Source organism: Arctopsyche grandis, chromosome 9 (genome assembly GCF_051622035.1).
Source record: "Arctopsyche grandis isolate Sample6627 chromosome 9, ASM5162203v2, whole genome shotgun sequence".
NCBI lineage: Eukaryota > Metazoa > Arthropoda > Insecta > Trichoptera > Hydropsychidae > Arctopsyche > Arctopsyche grandis.
Genome location: NC_135363.1, coordinates 19,947,732 through 19,971,602, shown reverse-complemented (window position 1 = coordinate 19,971,602; position 23,871 = coordinate 19,947,732). Strand labels below are relative to the sequence as shown.

The following is a 23,871-nucleotide window of genomic DNA, read 5'->3' as shown; positions in this document are numbered from 1 at the left end:
CTGACTGTTCATTGTTAACTGGTAACTTTCGACTTCGCTAAGATTTTCGCACATTCGACAGCTAGAATAAAAAGTGAAATTGGAACACATACGAATCCATTGTGTTTGGAAGCGGATAAAAGCGAATTTGCATACCGATTCATAAGTTCGTTGACGGTAAGTTCTATGACTTACAATCAATGCCAAAGTCGTTCAAAGCTAACAATAATAACACTATTATATACCGCGTGATACTTTTAGGCGGCGACACGATTTTGGAAAGGAAAGGATCGCTTGAATCCGACATTTCGAATGTATAATCGAGCTTTTGATGTCAAGTTCTTTTTGCATTGAGCAAGAAACTGTGGATACTTTTGTTGGACTTGACGGTTAACCGCGATGTCATAAAAAGTCGAGATCAAGATGATAGCAGCGAAACCGAAAGGATATACATATGTATGTATGTAAGTTTTAAATTCTAAAATGGTAATATGATACATATGATTACTACATGCATATGAGCCTTTATAATTGAAAGTGGCATAAGTCCATTTTTCTTCTACGTCAATTTTTTTTCTTCCAACAAGCACAAAACACGTCCATGTTTTGTGTTTGACAAAATTTAAAAATACCAATTGGCCTTTAATACGTTTATTCTGTATATCCGAGATTCTGGACATATTGAATTAAAAGAAGTGATATCTAAGCAAAAAGAAAATAGCAAAATCTAAGCGGAAGTAATATGTGTGGTGTAATTGTAAGAAGGTTCAAAACTGAAGGATGTACAAGTCAAAACTCAACAAAAGCATATGAGAGCAGGTTCAAGCAAAAATCAAAGATCGAGATGTTGGTTACATAAGACCATTGGAGTAGTCGGGGCAGGTCGCCGCCCCGGTACTTGTTTATGAGCCAGTTCCAATCTCATTACGTTCAATGAAAACACTCATCTTAGAGGTCACACTTTCAGACTCCAAAAAGAAAAATCGAATAAATTCATCAGAGATTTCTACTTTTCAAACAGAGAGGTTAAAATTTGGAATAGTCTTCCCAACAATGTAGTAAATTCTGAAACCCTTAATATTTTTATAAAAAGCTAGAAGTCTTTCTTAAACTTGAAGACTTTTGAAGACTTTTTCCCATATCTTTTCTATATTTTTGTTTTCTTTTAGTTATTATGTTACCGTCCCAGATATATTTATTCCCTTTTATCTTTTGGTATTTTCTCTTATTTCGTATATTTTTTTCTTTTATCTTTTTATTGTTATGAATATTTTTGTTTTTATTTTATTATTTATATTTTTAAACCTCATGGGTCTATTCATGAGGCTTTGCCACCTTCCCCGTGTATTATTAAATAAATAAATAATATTTCATTTTTGTATACCAAATATTGTGAGTAGACTCTCGTTCTAACATATGGTGACCACAACCGAAAAGTAATCCGAGTATATTCAAAACTTAAAAGATGTTTTGATGAAATTTATTTGCGTTTTTATCTAAAAACACCTAAAATTTCGAAAGAAAATTAGTAACCAAACGCACTTGAGGATAGCTAAAAATAAGGGAACTCCGCTTAAATAAATAGTCATTTCTAATTTCACATATTAAAATTTCATAGTTTTTTGACATAGATACATATGGTTTTGGCATTGCTAAAAGCAAATGTTGCTGTTGACACACAAACACGGGTTTGAACAACCAAAGATGTTGAAGAGGATGTATGGAAGGTTTTTAGAAAATATAAAAAACATCATAATTTCAACAAGAATATTTTTTACTTAGCAGTTGATTTTTTTTATAAATATTTGAACTACCAATACATATTTTTGTTGGTAGTTCAAATTATTATTATACATATTTTTTAATTGATGAAAAAAGGGGGGGGGTCATAAAAATTGAACACCGCCCTGGTTCTTTTTCTTTTTTATTTAGCACTACACCACTGCATGAGACATTATTAGTGAAACGTTCTATAAGTTTAAAGTTGAACTCTTTATAAGCAGATAGAAAGTACAATGGCGGATAGGATTATGGTCTTTAAGTAGGAATCATGTCGGATCAATTGAACGTATGAAGCCATAGGTGTTATGAAATATATTAGCTAGTAGCTCTCGTGACCCGGACACCCGGAGACCATCGAAGACCCACTTAGAATCGCTAGGAAGAGAGGTGGTGGATCTATTCGATCTTTGCGGAAAAAATAGTCAGAATTGTGTGCTAATATGTTTCCGTTCGGTTAACACAATGAGACCATTGTTGCTCTTTCGTAATAGCTGAGGTGATTTTCTTTCGCCGGCGATAACTGCTCGATGCTGTCCACCGAGGAAATCACAGAGAGCGTGAAAAACGCTTCATAAGTCGCTTTCCGCGTTCGAAATTCGAAACTTTTTATCACGTGGAGTCGGATTTAATACGCTAAGATTCACATAATCAAATGAAAATGAGAGTACTTATCTGCATATATATGTTGTTAAATTTTTTAAATCAAATCGCAAGTGAAATCGCTTCTTAAATCCAGCGGCGTAACAATTTGGAAAAATTGATTATATTTTTTTTACAAAACTGAATTTACAAATTTCAAATGTTCTTCTTTGCCTTTAAATTTGCAAATTCTGAAATCACGTTTTATAAAAAAAATCTGAACTTCTTCATCATCAATATTTAACTCATTGTTGACATTAATGTCCGCGAATTTTAGCAAAGTAAACCGTAAAAGAAATAGGTTTTGTAAAATAAATTAAAATTAAATTGAAAATTGTTATTCAGTTTATTTAAAGTTGTCTTCGATTGTATGAATTATCAGATTAGTATTTTTCAAACTGTGGTCAACCAATCTAGAATCAACTGTATTAAATTTTGTAAATAATTTACATATGTATATACATATGTATCTTAACTTAATAAACGATAACTACATATATTACAAATCATTGTGTTATTCATTTAAATGAAAAATTCAATTTGAGAAATATATATGCTATGCGAATAAAAACCGAGCAATTTCAATATTTGGGGATTTGAATTTTTTTTTAAATAATATTATTTTGGAATATTATCAATCAACTCCTCGCAAAAAAGTCAATCTTTAAATCATACTTGTTTTTTAATTTATTTGTCGATATTTTGGATGAAAATATCCTGGTATGATTTGTACGACTAGATGTTTGAAATTAAATAATACTTTTTTGTATGAAGTTTGGATAATTGAAAAACACACAACACAGATTACCTAATCATAATATGCTTAAGGTCATCGACTTTATACGATCTTTAATTAATATTATGTATTAGATGTATTATGAGCATTTATAAGAATTGTAAATAGGTTTTTGAGCTATTTTTCCTATTACTCTGTACATATTAACATTATAATTATATAATACTATGATTACTAACTAAATTAAATTGAAATTGTAAAATAGAAAATTATCAGAAGATCAGTAGCTATTAAAATATATATAAGATTTATTGTGAACATAATTTAGTAATATTAAAAAGCATTTAAAAAAAAAAAAAAAAAACACACGCTTTTGTTGATGGCCTTTGAATGAAGTTTTATTAAAAACACAGCGTGTGTGTTTACGACTTGTAGCGAGTTAATATTGCAAGTTACTAAGTCTGGATTGACCGATTAAATTTATTCTATAGGTGAATCCATATCACAAGAAACAATCAAATTAATCAGAGTCGATAACTCACGGCGTTGCTTTACGAATTGTAGGATATAAACAAAATATTAATATGTATATAGCGAGCGCTTAAGAACCGTAACTATTTATGAGAGTTTTTTTACCCGAGACTATTCTCAACCTTTAAAATATATGTATTTATATTCGGAGATCTTTATGGAGGCCATCACGACTGTAAAAGCACGCATGCACCGCATACCCCCGCGCCATAGTAGACTTACGCCACTGTTTAACCATGAAATATACGACTTTAATTACATGTATTGAAAAAATGTATTACTTTTTTATTTTCCCTCGATTCACTTACAGGTTGCCATTACATATATATGTATACATTTATAGATTACAAATTTGAAATCATATTCCATTACAGGTTTCCCCTGAGCGGCACCTAGGGTATTAAACTTGTACATATATAAATTATACATTATAATTTTAAAATCATATTCAAATAGTGGTGATATAATGGGTAGGATGGTTTTGTCAATTTAATTAGGAACCGTTTCAACAATGAAATCAGATAAACCAGGCAAACTCTGATAAGAACCGATTGATATATTTGGTAGGATGGTTTGGTCAATTTGACGAGGAATCGTTTCAACAATGAAATCAGATGAATTGGCACACTCTGAGAGAAAACGATCGACTTGAAGTCGCAAATATCTTCAAAATACTGTCGAATAAATTGTTTTCAATCGTGGTCAACCCAGGGCTTGAACCCAGGAGCTACTCGGTGGTTAGCATTAACGCAATCACCAAGCTATGCTGCTGGCTTTGACAATAACAAGAAATACAGAACGAAACATTCAAAAGCATCACTGGTATAGTTGTACATATGTATGTATATAAAAGGCGTGGGATTTTTTTCCTTTAAAGTCTTAATCTCAATATCATATTGACAAAACTCTCTACGGGTAAAAAATTGAAACTTCAGTATTCATTGATTGCTTCACGAACTAAATGTGCTTTTCCCATGAAATGATGCGCCAGCAATTTAACTAGAGCTGATGGTGACATAAACATTGCGACGAGCAGAACCCAGAAGTACATAATATAGTATAGTATTAATGAGCAATATTTCAGATCACGGGAGAATAATTTATTTAAAAATTTGATGTATACTAAGTTTTATGTGGCAATTCAAGGGAAATTACAAAACTTTGCAAAACATACGAATTGTTTTTATATACCTATATAACCAGCGGCGTAAACTAGTGGTTAGTATATTATGCTTTCCAGCAGAGCGGTAACGGGTTCGAGTACCACTAGTGTTCCGCTGATGGCGAGACCTTTGTTTATGACTCCAGGTCGATCGTTTAGAGTTTGCCAATTTTTCTGATATTCATTAAAACCGTTCCTGTAAAAATTGGCATCTCCTTTCCTTTATCTCTTGCTAATGTCAACTTATTAAGCATCTTGAGGTTCACCAATTCGATTATAAAATACTACAAAAATTTCTCCATACACGTCACTGTAGATGTTTGCATGAATTCGCATTGTATAAAATGTTTATGTATGTATATTGTATTGTATCTGTTTAAGTGCACTTGTCGCTTTGGAGCGATCTTTAATGTGTTCATGTTCTATGAAATAAAATAAAATAAAAACCAGTCACTGTAACCAACCTTAACACATCCCAAGACGTCCCAAATCTCAACAATATACTATTTGATCCGACAGTCTGATAGATTGAGTCTGATTTAGCACTCGATCTTTAATATGACAGCTCTACGAGTGGGCCTAACTGTCACTGTCATCACGGTGATCTTGCCTCACGTAAGCAAAGCAATTGCAGTGCCGTCAAAAGACAAGACACATTGGTCAATTTATAATAAGCTTTGTTAATCAAAAACCTCTTCTTTATATATATATATATATATATATATATATATATATATATATATATATATATATATATATATATATATATATATATATATATATATATATATATATATATATATATATATATATATATATATATATATGTATGCACAGTACAAACTGCGTTACGCACAAATGCTTTCATATGGGCGCGAACCACAATAATGACCGATCGACAAAGCAACAAACTTGTACCATCAACACAACATATCCACACATCTTCGATAGAAAATAATCAATGCGGAAGCGGAAACGCCCGCGCATTCGAATTTCTATTAAACAGAATGACAAAACGATCGGAGCGACCAATCAAATTTGGAAATTAGCATTTTACATACATACACACATAAATTTTGCCAGAAAAGCCTTGGAGAGCGATTACACAATTTCATAACACGCAAGAATGAGGAAAAAACGTATACGTACATACGTATAATGAGAAAATATAACAGTGTACGCATTGCAAGGGTAACGGTACGATCAATGAAGTTGTATTATATATAGTTTCGTAAAACTAACAGTCGCCAAGTTGATAGTGACCATTTGCACGACATCTAATCGTTTCTTGAGGCAAGTGCGCCGAACTCTTAATCGCCCCTGTAGATACATACATATGTGTACAATACGATAATAACATCAACGAGGGGGTATTTAGATAGAAGAGCGGTCACCAATCCCACGCGAGTGCTCGTGTACAGTTAGTTTGGTACACCACAGGTTGAAATTCACATATATAATATATGAAGAGCGGCAACTGGGACACCGTTATGTGCGGAGAAGAGCACAGGGGGGAAGCCAAAGAACAAGCTTCAGGTTGGAATGGAATTAAATCAATTGAATCGTATTAATTGTAGCAGGTAGCAGGAAAGACCAAGAGTGTCACGGTCTAGCTGCCCGCATGTTAAAGCCGACATTGGCAAATAATGATAATAATCGGTGCAAATTTCAATAAAAATTCTCAATGATTTTGAAATATATACAATACATCATATATACATACGTATGTATGTACATATATATTACTCGTTTCAAGATAAGAATAACTTGGAACAACATAAAAAGTACATATTTCTATTGTACAAAATGATTACTTCAGCTTTGATTTAATTATAGTATAAATTTGCATATAGAGCTTTTGAAATTCAATGTTCCCTCTAAGACGACAAGGTCGCTGTGCAGAAAACCAAAATCCCGAGGAGGAAAAATTTGCAGATTTTTTTTCAAACATGAAAAAGGAAAAATAGTTCTGAACCAACAGTAGATGATCCATACATACATACATATGTTACAGTCCAAGTGTAAACTTCGTTCCTTCATAAACATACTAGTTTGTTCATACGCGAACCAATCAGATCAAATTGACAAACAAACTGTGTAGTTTGTTCATGCACATCATGCATATTAGGCATACATTTAAGTATTCTCAATCGTTTTTCCCATATCTATATACATACGTACATATGTATGTAACGTACGAAAACGAGAATTATGTATATCAACGTTATAGTGTGGTTTGCATAGGATTTCCCTTTTAAATACCTTCCATTTTCAAAAGTTTTAAGAACTAAAAGTTTCATGCGATACCAGGTGAGTCTATTTGATAATAGCTTTTGATTTTTAGCACTTAAACTAAAACCAATAGTTCGTGTATGAACAAACCCGTACGTTCATGAACAAATCGGAGCGAACATTGTAACTGTTGGAGCCTATGGTTGCCCGGCGGTTGACAAAAAAATCATCCCCTAATGTTTCACTGACTGAAAATGTCATGATATTTATTTTTATTTTAATTTACATACAATATACCAGGAAGGCCTTACAGGTAACATTGCAGCCTTTTTTATTTATTTTTTTATTAAACAAGTCGCTGAATTACGAGAAACTGAAAAACTCGCAAATTAACGAGACATCTATGAATTGTACATAAATTTTATTGTACATTAATCAATCTCAAATAGTGGTGACATAGTAGGTAGGAAGGATATTTAGCCAATTTTACCGGGAACCGTTTCAACAATGAAATCAGAGAAAATTGGCAAACTCTGATAGGAAACGATCGACCTGGAGTCACAAATATCCAGGTCTGACCAACAGCACTACAGATATACTCTTTTCAATCGAGGTCAGCTCATGGGATCGAACCCGGACGCCTCTCGACGCTAAGCAGAATGCTTAACGACCGAGCTATGCTGCTGGCTATCTACATATATAAATATGATATTACATATTTATATCGATTATCTATTTTCTTTAAATGACTTTCCTTAATAAATCGAATGTCAACATCATACATACATATGTATGTACATAGATTTCGATAAATCAAGCCAGACTTCTTGATACATACTTACATAGATCTGAAACGTCAATGGTCAAATTTTCATAATGAAATACATAGTCTCACAAATATGACAATAGGATATAATGAAATTGTTTCAAATATGTAGGTCATTTTTTACTTCTCCAAGCTTCTAATTGACGACAGTTTTATGTTGTGGGCGACATAATGACCGGCAAACTTTAGACTTTTCAATTATATATTCGATAATATAATAAAGCATAATTGGGTTACAGCTGCGTGTACGATTCCATCGATCTTAAATTATACATACATGTCTAAGCGAATCGATCGGCGTTCGAAATTTAAAAATTCGACTAAATTAACAAAATATGTATGTACTGGTTTAAAGTGTATTATACATACATACATACGTAATAGGTGCCTAATGTCGAAATGTGCTCAAAGACGCCGAATCGTGTTTGGTTGTGTCATTTTTGAGCATTGTTGACCTTCGAGTTGAAAAGCTAAGAAGTTCTTTTGTACTCTTTCGAGCGTTGTCGGCTACTACTTTAGAAGACCCAGCAATGTGACCTCAATCGACGAGTGGTGTTCACTTTTACTAAACGGGCGAAAAAACATCAGCAATTGCACGTACCAAATGCAACTTATATATTTGTAAAAGTTTATGTACATATGTACATATATGAGACCTTTTTTTATGAAAATTTCGAAATTTAAATTTATTATGCAATTTGAATTAATCGTACGATTTTTACTCATCTACGAATATGTATGTACATCATTAGTTTGCGTCACAACAACCGATGGATCATTACAAATATCATGAACGATGGTTCAGTTGGATTATATGTATGTAGTTATACTTCGTTGCTTTCAAAATCGATCAAAAAATCATTTTGTCAAATATACTTATAGTATTGTTGTGCCCGTTGATATTTCAACGGGTGGTTTCGGAAAAGAATCGATATTTAAATTAAAATACAGTTATATTATGTGTAACAAATAACAACAATAAATAAGACGTTAATACTTATTTGAGTCGCCCTATATTCCCCATTTTTTTTTAATCTCCATACTTGTCGACGCACTTACCACATACCCACGCGCACACACACACCTTCCGCTTTTATACAGGGTACATGGAAAACAACGAATTTTGGAATTTAGAAACAGCTTAAGTAGGAAAAGACATTCTTTATCATGGGATTTCGCCCATTAACAGTAAATTTTGTGAAAATCGAGATTTTTACCGATTTCTAAATGTTTTTTTTATTTCAGCACAGTTTAATTTTTTTTATTCAACTCATCATATAAATGAAATAATTTTAAATAAAAAAAACCTCACATAACATGTTTCTTTATATTTCTGAGGTATGAAAAAAAATCTGAAACTTTGTCGCGCATACATCAAATGCCAGTATCTCCTATCCATGATCAGTATACCTTGAAAATCGTTTTATTACGTCTAATAATTACTAAACATGATATAAATTTGAATTTTATTCTGAAAGAAAATAAATTATTATAAAAGTTCATCAAAGTAACTTTCTTTACTTGGTTTCGAATCGTCCAAATCGTATTGATTTTTATGTTTAAATGTTATATATAATTAGGATGTAAACGAAAATAAGAAATTTCTTAGTAAAAAGTATTTATAAAAAAAAGTACATAGACATTGCGTAACACAATAAAAATCCACGAACACGGTAAATTAAAAAAATAAACAAGAAATAAAATATTTTAGAAATGAAAAAAAAATAATATAAACACTTTCACGACAAGTTCCGTTTCCATTAAAACATAATATGTATGTAAATAAAAAATAAAATTTTACGACACGCGCGAAAATGCAAACAAGCATAAAAAGTATTTAGTATATCGATTTCGTTTATACTGCGGTACACCTAAAATTGACCCTTAAAATTTGACGAATAAAAAACGAATTATATACGTATAATTATATTAATGTAAAAACGATAATCACAAAGGTGAACGTGAATAAAAATAACTTTTTACAACAACGAAACACAAAGTAAACGAAAATGACAGCAGATGTTTGGTGCGCGCTTAAAAGGTTACGCTCGTACGTCATTAACAGTTATTACATTTGATGGTAACTACACCGTAAGTATTTGTTTTGTTCTCGCTGTGTTCAAATTGCAAAAAATAAGATGAATTGTTATTAACATTTCACAATGAAATTGTATCACGGTCGTTCGTACGCGTATATTAGCCATCTGCCTGACGATGAACCGTTAAACTGGTGCGAGCATGCAAAAGGTTAATATTCATTCGGTGGGCGGAGTATCAAATTTTTACGTGTATTGTGTAGTTTATTATTATGTCATACATATACTTACTCACTAGACATAACCGGCATCGTATAAAATGCACAGAAAGGTCACACAAATGCGAAACAAAAAAGGAAACGCATAAATCTATGAAAAACGACTGCATCAAAGTTCGAACAACACTCACATAGCTCATAAGAATTATTAACTTTTAACAATCATCGGGGGTCAATTTCGACAATTAATAAGTGCTATATGAATATTTAGATACAACATGTATGTACATATATCATCATTTACAGCCGTTCGCCAATCAAATGAAATTTGAAAGCCGTATGAAAGCCTCTTCAACACGATCATTCATCACATCCTACACATTTTTCTAATTTCATCCACCCATCTCCCTCTTGGCCTTCCTTTCATACGTTTAGATTATCTCTGGTACCATTCCAGCACTTATTTAGTCCACCTTTGGACCATTCTTCTAGCTACTTGACTCACCCATTGCCATTTCGACCTCTCCACTCTATCAGATACCCCTGTCATACTTCTCACCCATGTATTCCGTTTCTAGGGCTATTTCGAATATATTCGAATATCAAATGGTAGATTAATTATTTAGATGAAGTTTTAAAATGATCAAAATATTATAAATTGTTTAAGAGACTCGTAATCTGGTACATATGTGCATAAGATTGAAAATAAAATAATTAGTTCGTATAAAAAATGTTCGAATTTGGTACCTCTATCGAGATCAGATAGGGCAAACTACACTGAGTGGTACGTGGTACGTGTTATTTTTTTAAGATACTTTTAAACATGCGAAAAAAACGTAGCCCATTTACACGGTACGCAGTCCCAAATATCACCCCCTGGAGTGTTTTCAGTGATATTTCATCCTTGTATTTATCCTTGCTTGCCAGTGATCGATAACGGCGAATCACATATTTGAAGAAATGTTATGCATTCGGCACATGCAACTACACCCAAATTCGGTTTGGGGAACACTCACTGTTTACGGTCACAGCGAGAAGCCAAGGACGTGACGCCCCATACCGCGCAGTGTGCTTTCGCCCATAGTCCTCATTACGCCGAGCATATAGCATTCCATATTTCTTTATAAATTTATATTAATAAATAAAGTAAAAAATGTGACGAAATATATCTGATAGAATGAATTTCCTCAAATAGTCCTTTAATATTTTTTAGAATCTATTTTTTGAACGAGGAAATATTTTACTTATAAAATCTCAGCAGAGAGTTAGTTATGTTAAAATATAAAGAATAATTGCAGGAAGTTGTAAAACAAAAATAGGTACAAATTGGAAATTTTTTACCGAAAGTGACGTTTTATCATTACGGCTACAAAAAAGAGAAGAAAATGAAATTTATGTTTTGAGAAAATTCATTTACACAAGTGTAAAATTCGTCATAAAAACAATTTCTATATATGTATATTTTATATATTTTATTATACTTTAAGGTAATCCATATTGATTTACATAAATGTGTACAAATTTCTACATATATTTGTACATATTTATGTAAATCAATATGGATTAGCTTAATTTTTGTTTAATTTATTTGTGTGTAGTATAGACACATATGTATGCATAAGTACATATAGGCATATAAAGGTGATTTCAATGTGAGATACGACTTTTTAAAAACTATGTGGGATTTATCGTCCCTACATATGTGTATGTACATGACGTATACACAAATATAACTTATGTATATATTATATATGTAACTTGTATGTATATGTATATATTATACGGACATAAATCATCGATCATAATCGATTAGCGTAATGAATAAAATTTTCAAAAATTTCGCCTCAGGGCTCGACAACAATTGAAACGCGAACAAATAAAACGCCCATGCGCTATATCCATTTTAATGGTATCGCTGAACAGCCCGGATATTGTTTATCGCCGAAATATAAACCGAGCTAGAAATAAGGCAGTCCTTGAATAAGTGAGTAGTGATACTGAATACGACTTTTTTCTAATATTGGTCGGCATGTTGTTTCCGTGTTTTGAGGATAATCACTATGGAAACTGCTAAACTGGAATACAAACTGTGGAAAACCGATAAATACTGCCAACACCGAGTGAAGTGGAAAATTAAAATTCCATTTCATTACTCTTCTTGACATATTCAAATTTTCTGTCACCTTTGTCAATGCGTTACATTCTTAACGGATTCCATCGCATATTATGCTGATTTGGAGTGAACCATTCAAAATGCATAGATTTATTCTAATCTCATATAGCTACATACATACATACATACATACATATCGATGACTTGGTGCACAGATATTGTATGTTCATTTTTGACTACATATGTATACCACATAAATTATCTCGAAAGGAAAAACCTGAATTATTCCAGCATCTACAAACTTAAAATTCGATACAAATTAAAAAATGGACAAACAATATCTACGCATCAAGTCATCGATATTTACAGTATATGTTTTTCGAATTGAAGTATGCATCGAATCAACCTAGACATTATTGAATACTAATTTAATACCAAAACGAAAAAAAATATATACATGACAAGGTCTTTCAAAGTCAAGATAGTTCAATTTGAGCTATTTTTAGCTTAATTTAAGGTAAATAATATAAATAAAAATTCAATCAACAAATAAAATGATACTATTTATGTTTATTTTTTACTTTAAATTTAATTTATCAAAGTCAAGTTCTATATAATATAAGTTTAGAAAGCTCTAGCCATGAACTGTGCCGTCACGTGAAATGGTGTATCGATTATTATTTTTTCAATACAAAATTCTCAATGAAAACGTTTTTTTTTCTCTCTACATATACACAATAAGACGAATTGCTTCGTACTAAAAAACATAGTTCGAATATACGTGATTCTTAAACGGGCTAATTTTTAATCAAAACCGGAAACCTTCACGCTCGTTTTCCAATGTCGATTCACGTACAAAACGAGCGTAAAAATCGCGACATTATTATTTGTCCGAAGCGTGAAATATCAACTCCACGATTTGTATCTCAAGCATAACCGACAGCTTCAATATACATGTGACATTTTATAAAAAGAAAATTTTACGTGGGGGTGTACAGGAAGGGGGAAAAGATCTTAGGTGTGTGAATTATTGCGAGGGAGTTGAACTTGAATTGCATTCGTAGGTATACGAGATATACCTATATAATATAAGAGGCATTGAGTACGTTTTTTCGAACGTCAAGGCGAAAAAATATGGACAAGAGTCATCAATCAACAGATGCAAAGGCGAGGGCGACGCGCGGCTTTAAAATTGTAAATAAATATAATTTAAACACAATGGGATTCGTTAATTAATATTTTTTAAGACATTGAGAGAAATATGAATTGATAATGGAGAAAGGGGAATCGGCGAAGGCATGGACGCGAATGTCGCTTTTATGACCACCGCGGATACATCACACGCGCCAAATATCTATTTGAAATAAAATGGCGTAATGCGACAAACGCAACGACTACTTCAATTTAAAGTTATTACATAAATGTGTATCTACATCGATTGCGAAATAAATGTACATACACAACTTCATATTACAATGCAATGACATTTTCGAAAATAAAACAGCCCTTTAAAGCACAAACAATACAAATTATTAGCACCATCCATATGAATGTGACTTACATATTTTGGATCGAACATATGTACATTGTACGCGATTGAAGAAATATTTATTATTAATAATTGCATGCGATTTACGTGATTTTCAAAATATATTTAAATTATAATATCCAAATTTCTATTCTTATTACTTCGTTCGTGGTTTTTCGGCAAAAAATAATTTTTATTTTATTTTGAGGGGACCAGGAATCTTTGGATTCCCAACTGTACATATATGACAATATGTGTATTCATTGGGGAGGGGTGGTTGCCTCATTTTGAAGGGTTTATACGTTGACTTAATTGTCCTTTAAAACTGCTTTAATAATATTAATTAATCTATATATGTCATCCGGATGTAATCCGGAGCGAAAAACCAATTTTGGATTTTCAATTGATAGACATAGTGAAAAACTTTGGTCAAATCAAGGGAACGTCAAATATAAAATTTCATTGATTTTAAACAATGTCCTGTGCTACCAAACAATATGATTTATCTCGACAAAAATTTCAAAGAAGTAGATTTTTTTCATATATCCCTTTTTCATGTTCTTGTAATTATTTTGAAAATAAATTTGGACAGAAAATACCCAGAAATTAACGATTTTTTTTAAAAAGGAATCCAAAATGACTTATTTTGACTCAAAATGTCAGGTTTTACGTCAAAACACGTTTTACGTTTTTTCACTCTGGCCTAATAAATATGTACATATTTTATTTTATTTTATTTATTTTAAAAAATCAATACCACAGAGACTTGACAGGTTGCCCCAAAGCGTCAATGTGATTTTAATACAAATAATAAAAATCATAAAAATTACAAAAAAAACATCATAAAAAAAATAATAAAAATCATAAATAAAAAAAAACATAAGAAAATAATAAAAATCATAAATAAAAAAAAAACATCATAAAAAAATAATAAAAATCAAGTAAAAAATATGTACACAAAATAAAAACAAAGAAATAAGATTGAAAAATTTATATCGTGCTATTTAGGATGTGTTCCACCAACTTAACATAACTGGCATCGAATAGGTCCAAGTAATGTGCCAGTAAGTTAAGGAGTCGAACAGCTCTCGAGAGGGGGGAGTTCATGAGCACGTTTGATTTAGCCCTAATTGGTAAAAATATATCATGTTTTCTTAAAAGTCTACGATTTTCCGGGGCCCAGAATTTTAGTTTCTCCAGGATAGTGGGATTGTGAATCTCTCCTCTAAGTAATTTTACGAAATGTTTCCCAAGAAATAAATCTCTTCTCTTTGCCAGGGAGTTGAAACCCAAAGATCCCAAGACAAAGGCACTAGGGAACAGATATGGATAAAATCCAAATGTCTTCAGATATAAAAATCTAAGGAATTTCCTTTGGACTCGTTCCAACATTAGAGAGTAACGAAGTTGATAGGGAGACCATATAATGGAGCCAAACTCGAGCACACTGCGAACTAATGTACAATATAAGAGACGAATGGCAGTGAGCCCTAGTTCGGACGAATTACGGATTACGAATCCAAGGATTTTTGTTGCCCTATCACAGATATTCTCAATGTGAATGTTGAAACTCCAACTATTTTCGAAGACTATTCCCAGATCAGATATAAATAATTCTCTCTGAAGAAGAGAATCATGAAATTTATACGGATATTTAATAGGAGAACGAGAACGAGAGTAAGAAATGACCCGACACTTTAGGATATTGAAGGGAAGTTTATTAACATTAGCCCATTCATAAATAGAATTCAAATCCTCTTGCAAATAAAGAGGATTTGAATTCTATTTATGAATTCACAATCAGCTACATTAACATTATATGTATGTACATATAGTCTAATTCACGCACAAAATATACTAGAATATAAAATAATATGCAGTGCTTTCTAGATCTTATGTATGCATATGTCTGCGCAAAACTCGAGTTCTATGTACATATAAAATATTTTTTTTGTATTTACGCCCAATTATAGTTTTAAAAGACCGCCAAGTAGTAGAAGCATAAATTTCTATATTTATGTACATATTTACATGTTAAATGTACTGACAAAAAAGTATTGACGCGTAGATAAGATTTCGTATAACTTATTTAAGTGCAACATAACATAAACGACTCTTACCATTGTTGAAAATAGCATCATCATTCTATTTTTGCATAAAATTTCATCACAAACGCAAATCCTATGTATGTATACTAATCGAAAATCAAATATTTTGCATTCGAACAAAATTTGTAGCATTTTGACCGGAACGTATGTACATACATATGCATAAGCTCCGTGAAGTTAGACGAACCGTATTAAAATTTAAATTTTCTTATATTTACAATCTACATGCTACCATTTATTGAACGACCACAAACAGTTACAACGAATAACAGTAAATTTTTCTCGAGAGTGCGTTCGAGTTCAGATCCTGTTTTCAAACACTGGAAAACATTGGAAAGTCATGATGGAACTGACCTGATATTGACTGTGGCCGATCTGTGCGGCGAGTTTACAGCTGAAGAGTCAACACTGGAGAGGCTGCAGGAGTCGCTGGAAACGCTGCGCGGGGTTCTGGATCTGCTCGAGGCTGAGCTGCTCCTCGTCCTGTCTCCAGCCGATCCTCTCCATGCCCTGCAACTTCTCCTCCTCGAAGGGGATACGTGCAAGGAGACACTTCGTTGTGTGGTAGTCAACGCCCTCCTGCCGAGGACCCGAGGTGCGGAATCGGCACTCGAGGGCCTCGTGCACACTTGCCGCATCGGAGAATAATTTGTAGAGTGGGTCTCCATGAACAGCAGAACTGGTAATGGTAGATTATCATCTGGTGGTGGTGTTGGAGGAGGTGCACTTGGAATTATGCTGGGTAGAGGCAGGTGGCGAAGATGGCGCATTGAGTCGCGGCGCGCCACCGCCAGAGGCTCGCACATGACTGCTCTTTGGTTGTTGTCGTTGATGCTGGTGCTACCAGTGCTTGTTGACCCCTTCCTCTCGTCCAAGAAGACAACAACAGCTGGTAGATCGGCTTCGTCTACGACCGGTTTCGATTCTTCCGCAGGATCCGCCGATTGACGGCCAACATCCGCCGAGGAGCACTCTCCTTCTGGGTCACTGAAATCACCGTTCACAACCACATCACTGTTCACTTCTTCAACCGGAAACTCCGACGAAGCATCATCCGCCTCGAACAGACCGCTGAGATCGACTTCGTAGTCGAAATCTAAGGAGTTGGGTCGCTCCAAGGAGTTGTCGAGCACGTGGTCCAGATCGTGCAGGACATCCATGATTTGCGTGTTCAAGGACACGCAACGCTCCTCGCTCCCTTCTCGAGGAGTTTCGCGGTTGCTAAACGAAGTAGAAGCTCCGTATTGATCTTCTGCATCATCACTCCCACTTGAATCTTTAACATTCGTCGCAATGTCTAATAAAGGAATGGACGTTTCATGCTGTTCGACAGAATCGCATGCTCCACCATTTTGGGAACAAGTTTCCATCCTTCTCCGCGTAATGTACGAATCTGGAAAGTAAAAATTACTATTATTAATGAAAATGAAAATACAAGGTCGTACATGTACGGCGAGTACATAGGTAGGTACAGTAGCATTAATAATTTAGATTATGCAAGAATTTGCACTCGATGTGCAATGTTATCAGTTTTAGACATGCGAACTATATTTAATGCTTTTTTTTATACATATATTTTATATCTAGTGAAGGACAAATGTTTTATTTATGCAGTGATAATAAACAAAACGTGTACTGAAATATACATACAATGAACAAAGTCCAACGGTGTACATAATAGACCTGTTTGGAACACGATCTATTTGAATTTCGATAATATTCAAAATTAAAGGTCAATAGTCAATGATCTATTAAATAACATTGATCTATATATGTATTAACGCTACATAGATTAAATATTGAATAATATTAAATGGAATATATTACGTAAAAGTTTCCTCAATATCGATGGCATGCCTGGACGCTCACTGATCAAATGAACAGTTGCAATGCAGCAATAATAAAATGTGCAACTTTTAACACAAGTATGCAAGAGGAAATTAAGATCAGTTATTACAGATAAGGTAACGAGACAATTAAAATTCTAAAAATAACTACTATGCTTTTCGAACGGTTGTCAAACGAGTGCTAGTCCATAAACAAAATAAAAACTAGTTCGATCTAGGTTTCCTCTATTTAAAGATATATCTGTCTAATAAAACTCTCCATTAGTTTACATTAGTCAATGTCGACATTTAACACCGATTCATCATCGTTGGGTGCATTTCCGGCCATGATGCACACAAAATGCATATTCTTAGAAGTTGTAAAAAAATGCATCGCTGACCTACTATTTCATGACAGTACTTTCGATTCAACTCTAAACGCAAATGGCTGTGAAAGTTATCTTTTCTTAGCCAAGAAATCGTCAGGCGTGTTTGAAAGGCGACTTGCTTCAATTGGAAACTTCATTGAACATCAAATTTTTATACCTGATTATGTATTTATTTTATCAAGGGTTGGGCTACAGAAGGGTTTGACCCGTTTATCTCTTCCTGGATAAGTCAAATTGCGTTTTTAGTAAGCAAGACACGACACTTAAAGATCCTGCCTATTGTATGTTAATCGACATGTACTCTTGAAGACGATTGAATGGTAATTTTAAAACGGAAACGAATAAAAATGATAAACAAACACCGCATAATGTTATGCAAGTTTAATTATTGCAGATGAACTAAACAGTCAGATGATACAATTTAATGTGAAACTTTACATCCTTTCTACTGGCCGCCATGACATCAGGCATTCTTCCAAATTGTTTTAATTAACACTGTCATGTCATAACATGAGTGAAAATGATTCAGTCGTTGCACAAGACTCCCAAACGGTCACTTTTTTTATTATCTGATAAAAGTGCCGCTTGTACGTAGCCTACTTTTATTTTAACAGTCCGTCATCATCCGAGCGAAAGATGTACAAAAATGAAAAATCACAAAAATTCAATGTTGCTAAAAGGAAAAAACCGGAAGGGATGCAACACACGGGAAATGCAACACGCACGCCCGGAAAACCGGATGTTTCACCGCACGCATCTGGGATAATAAATATCAGCCGATTTAATGCGATTGAATCCGTCGTAAAACAATAATAGACCGCTATATTAACCGCAAACCTATCTTTATTGCAGAACGTAATATAATGCTTCTAAAATTTTCATTATTAATTAAATGATTGTAGTAAACGTACATGGAGATGCATCTCTGGAAATTTTCAATCTTGACTATATAATTTTCTCCATAAATAAATATTTTCAATATAAGTTATTTTAAGTATTGATTATCGTTTGAATAAAAAAAATGAACATCACTCTTTAACTTGAAATCAAAACAAAAACATAACTTTCATTTTGAATTATGAATGTTTGTGAATACAATTTAATTTATTTTAAAACATCTCTAGATATGTATATTATAAATTATATTTCCAACTTAATGTATCTTTTTTACAATATACACATACATAAAAGCAAATCTATAATATAATACATATCTATGATAATTCGGTAATAGTGGGTAATGATGCAAAAATCTATTGCATATTTTATTAAACTCATACCTGATTTAAAGTGCAATATTTTACGCAAATTTTTTTGGGTACTACCTTAAAATATATTTGTTTACAAGAATATTATCCCCTCAATTTGTGGTGGGTAAGTTTTTTATTATATTCTATAGATTTTGGAAAACTTAAAGACTGATTAAATTCATAATAGTTTATTGATTCCATTTATATGAAGAATAAAGCCATATACAAATATGGAGAAAAAAATCATTACATACATATGATAAGCTTAAGGGCGAAATCACACAGGGAAGAACGGCAGGCTGTGGGGGTTCTCCTACATTTCTTCAAATATGGGATACACCGTTATCGATCACTGTCAAGCAAGGATACAATTTTACTGAAAACACTCCAGGGGGTGATTTTGGGACGGTGTATGCTGGGCGTGCCATGAATATGTACAAGGCATGCCACATTTTTTTTGCATGTTTAAAAGTATATAAAAAAAACCATGTGTCACGTTCCTTCCTGTGTGAAGTCTTCATTCATAGTCAAGATTTTTGATTTGTACCTACTTGGAGGTAATTAATCCCAGTTCTGAAACTATGAATATATGAACATATGAATCACAGTAAAAAAAAACAAACCAAACAATAGGAATTTAAGCTATCCAGGTGTCACAAATTAGTCGACACGGTTAGAAACTTATCAAACATTAAAAAAAAGGGGTTGCAGGTACAAATCTAGAGTCGATGACTAATACGGTTCGGACACGAGCCAATGCATCCTTATTTGCACCTGTTTCCTGTCATTGCACATTCGTTTTAGGCAACAAAGAAAGCATTTTTAGCGCAACATTAAAGAGTGTGAAAAGTGAAAGTTTGGACTAACGACATCGTTTTAATCTCGTTTTGGGGAGTTTCACAATAGGGTATCAAAATAAACGGGGTTCTGCGATTTCGCCACACGTCCGCAGCGTCTAATGGGTTTCTAATAAGAATCGAGTGGTGTAGGTATGTGCACAGTTGCCTCAGGAGTCAGGATCGAAACTTACCGATGTCATGAGTTTGAGAAGCTCTGGTCGACTCAACGAAGCGATCGGAGACGTGGGGACGTTGCACCGGCCCTAAACCGCACGCGCATTTTCAATACGAAAGCTCACTATTTAAGATTAAATTTAATGAAAATTGGACGTTTGTGAAACTTTTCCAGGAATTTAATATCGAAATTCCCATTGCAATTTTAGCTGTCGTAAATTGTTATACGGGGTTGATAAATTGTTAACAATATGTATAATATTTGAACGACGGACGCGTCTAACCCGCTCACGCCCGAGCGATGAAGTAACGACACGCGGTCGAACAAGTTTTGCTGCAATACTACTTCGGCGGCTGTCAGGGGTGTTTAATCAGTGGCTCGTATACTAAAACAATATGTAGTTATTGTTTTATTGTGCATTTGTTGTATTGTTAAGGTTATCGCAGTGCATTTGACCCGGTCTAATTTTCTATATTTCCATGATGGTCACAATGTATATATGTTATGTATTTTGTTATAAAGATAAAAATTCATATTGCTTTCCACCAGCAAAATTGGCTTAAGATGGCTGTACATCCGAAACCTTAATTTTGTTGCCGTTCCTTTCTTCGATGTATACATATATTGAGTGAATGCGACAATATATATCAATATATATATTGAGTGAATGCGACAGTTATGCTTCGACCAGATAATACGTATTTTAAATACAATTTAATCTCCAAAACTGGACCAATTTTTAAAAAAATTTCATCATCGGAATGAGAAAGATATTTTCTATGCACTTGTGAGCGTATTTTTTTTTTAAATCGACCGTTAAATAAGCACGCTGGACTCTTTTCGTGGGTGTAAAAAAAAGGTTTTATAGTTTTATATGTTTGGCGGCTCCTAGCTCCTATAAAAAATAACTAATCAAAAAAATAAAAGCACAGATGCATGCCAATTGTGGATATCCATAGCATATTAAAAAATAATTTCTCTAGTGCCATAATTGAGGAAGGGAGAAGTGTAATACGTAAAAATAAATAACGACGAGCCTAATCCTGATCCTTATTCAATATACAAAACAATTAACAAAATTAACTCATTAACAAAAGCATGCACTGCAGGTTAGTAGTACTTCAGTACAAATATTTATAAATATGTAAATATAGTATTTGAGTTCTAAATTGTAACTTTTTGTCAACAAATGTAATTGCCATTTGTACTAAATATTTATATTTCTTCGCAATCCCCAAAAATAATTTATAATACACCCATATATACTAACTTGAAAAAACTGCATGCCATATATAATATTCCGTTTGTTACAGACATTACTAACAAACTAACCAGTAGATTCTATGATAGAATCACTAATAACCATACTAACACCCTTGTGAAGAGTCTCGGTGATTACAACAACCCTTCAGGTATAAACACAGATTACCTAAACACAATCTGCTTTAGGTCATCGACTTTAGAGAGTCTTTAATTAATATTATGTATTAGATGTATTATGAGCATTTATAAGGATTGTAAATAGGTTTTTGAGCTCTTTTTCCTATTATGCTGTAGATTAACATTAGAAAAATATAATACTATGATTACTAACCAAATTCAATTAAATTGTAAAATATAAAATGATCAGTAGATCAGAAGCTATTAAAATAGATATAAGATGTATTGTGAACATAATGTTTCAATTGCTAAATACGATTTATAGCAGAAAGATTTTTTATTATAGCAGACAGATAAGCATTTTGCAAGAGACATATTTTTTTCTATTGCACCCTCTCCCCATTTGAATTTGCAGTGAAGCCATTATATAAATATTTCACGTACATTGTGAAGTCTTTATTGAATATCCATTTAGTCCCAAAACGAAAAGTTTTAGCATATAAATTTATTATTATTATTTTTTTTTTTTACATATATACCAGGAAGGCCTTAAAGGTAAATCCCAATGCGCCTTCCTGGCCAATTACAAATACAAATGCAGCATTTTTATTATAAGTCGTTGAATTGCGAGACACTGAAAAAACTCGCAAATTAACGAGACATCTATGAATTGTACATAAATTTTTATTGTACATCAATCAAATTTCAAATAGTGGTGACATAGTAGGTAGGAAGGATTTTTAGCCAATTTTTTTTCCGGGAACCGTTTCAACAATGAAATCAGAGAAAATTGGCAAACTCTGATAGGAAACGATCAACCTGGAGTCACAAATCCAGGTCTGACCAACAGCATACTCTGAAAAATTCATTTTCATTCAGGGATTGAACCCGGCACCTTCTTGACGGTAAGCAGAAGCTTAACGTCCGAGCTATGCTGCTGGCTATAATACGTTTGATATTCTTGAAGAGTGATGGCTCATTAAGGTGGAATTATATCAATTTAATATCTAAATTACATTTGATGATACCTATTTAAATCTGTAAATATGTAGTCAAACTAGTAATGTAGAAAGAAATTTAATATTGTAATGCTTTGCATACGCACAAATATATACATATGTACATAATGAAGCACTACAATATTAATATATTATTATCTTGATTTTTCATTGCACCTTTTGACTACAGTTGACTTATTTATCAAATCATTACAAACTTTTTCAAACTTATATATGTATGTATGTACATACCAGTGGCGTGCTGTGAAATTCTCCCTGTTTTTGTCGAACAGGTGACGTCATACCGAGTCCCCTTGTATCCTGTTCGCGCACACGTAAGTAAGGCTGTGTGACAAAAACAGAGAGAATTTCACCGCACGCCACTGGTACATACATACATATAAATAGGGTCTACGTGACGAGCCAGAATGTTAAATCACAGAAAACACAAATATCGGAAGGCAAAGATCGAAAATCGAAAGATCAAAAAAAAGGGTGCATGGTAAACGGTACATACTCACATTATTTTGGGCGAGCAGGATACAACAGGAACAAGAGGAACAGGCTTTTCCTCCCGTATTCTGCGCACGCACATTAATACGGGAGGAAAAGCCTGTTCCTCTTGTTCTTGTTGTCTCCTGCTCACGCAAATTAAGTGAGTATGTACCGTTTACCATGCACCCTTTTTTTATCTTTCGACTTTCGATCTTTGCCTTCCGATATTTGTGTTTTCTGTAATTTAACATTCTGGCTCGTCACGGAGACCGATATAAATAATATAATACAATATTAAATTTCAAAAAAATTATATTTATTTTATTTGTCATTTATGCGATAACGAATATTAATCAATAGAGTTAATTTTATAATTTTAATATTCAAGTGAAAATTGCACAACCCCTGACGAGAATAAATTTAAAAACCCATAGAAGTGAATGTCTTGTCTCTCTCATACCAACTGATTAAAATATATATTGTTCTCGCTTTTGCTGTTGTTTATTATACTTTTGCATTAATTCTGGGGATTTGATATGCATATTATTGAAATTTTAAGTCTTGACCTTTAGAGTTGTCATGCAAAATTTAAAATTCTTCCGATTTTCCTAAATGTAAACACAAAATAC

The 23,871-nt window shown here is 33.0% G+C and overlaps 1 protein-coding gene across 1 annotated transcript in view; it reads right to left on the bottom strand.

Annotated features, from left to right (window-relative positions):
- bdg (sodium-dependent transporter bedraggled) overlaps positions 1-20,727 on the bottom strand; it is a 45,512-nt gene extending 24,785 nt beyond the window's left edge. The window contains exons 1-2 of the mRNA XM_077439049.1: positions 20,386-20,727; positions 16,245-17,283 (exon numbers count right to left, since the gene is read on the bottom strand). Coding sequence (XP_077295175.1) covers positions 16,245-17,260 — 1,016 coding nt within the window. The 5' untranslated portion in view covers positions 17,261-17,283; positions 20,386-20,727. The remainder of the gene's footprint in view (positions 1-16,244; positions 17,284-20,385) is intronic.
- Between the last annotated feature and the right edge of the window lie 3,144 nt (positions 20,728-23,871).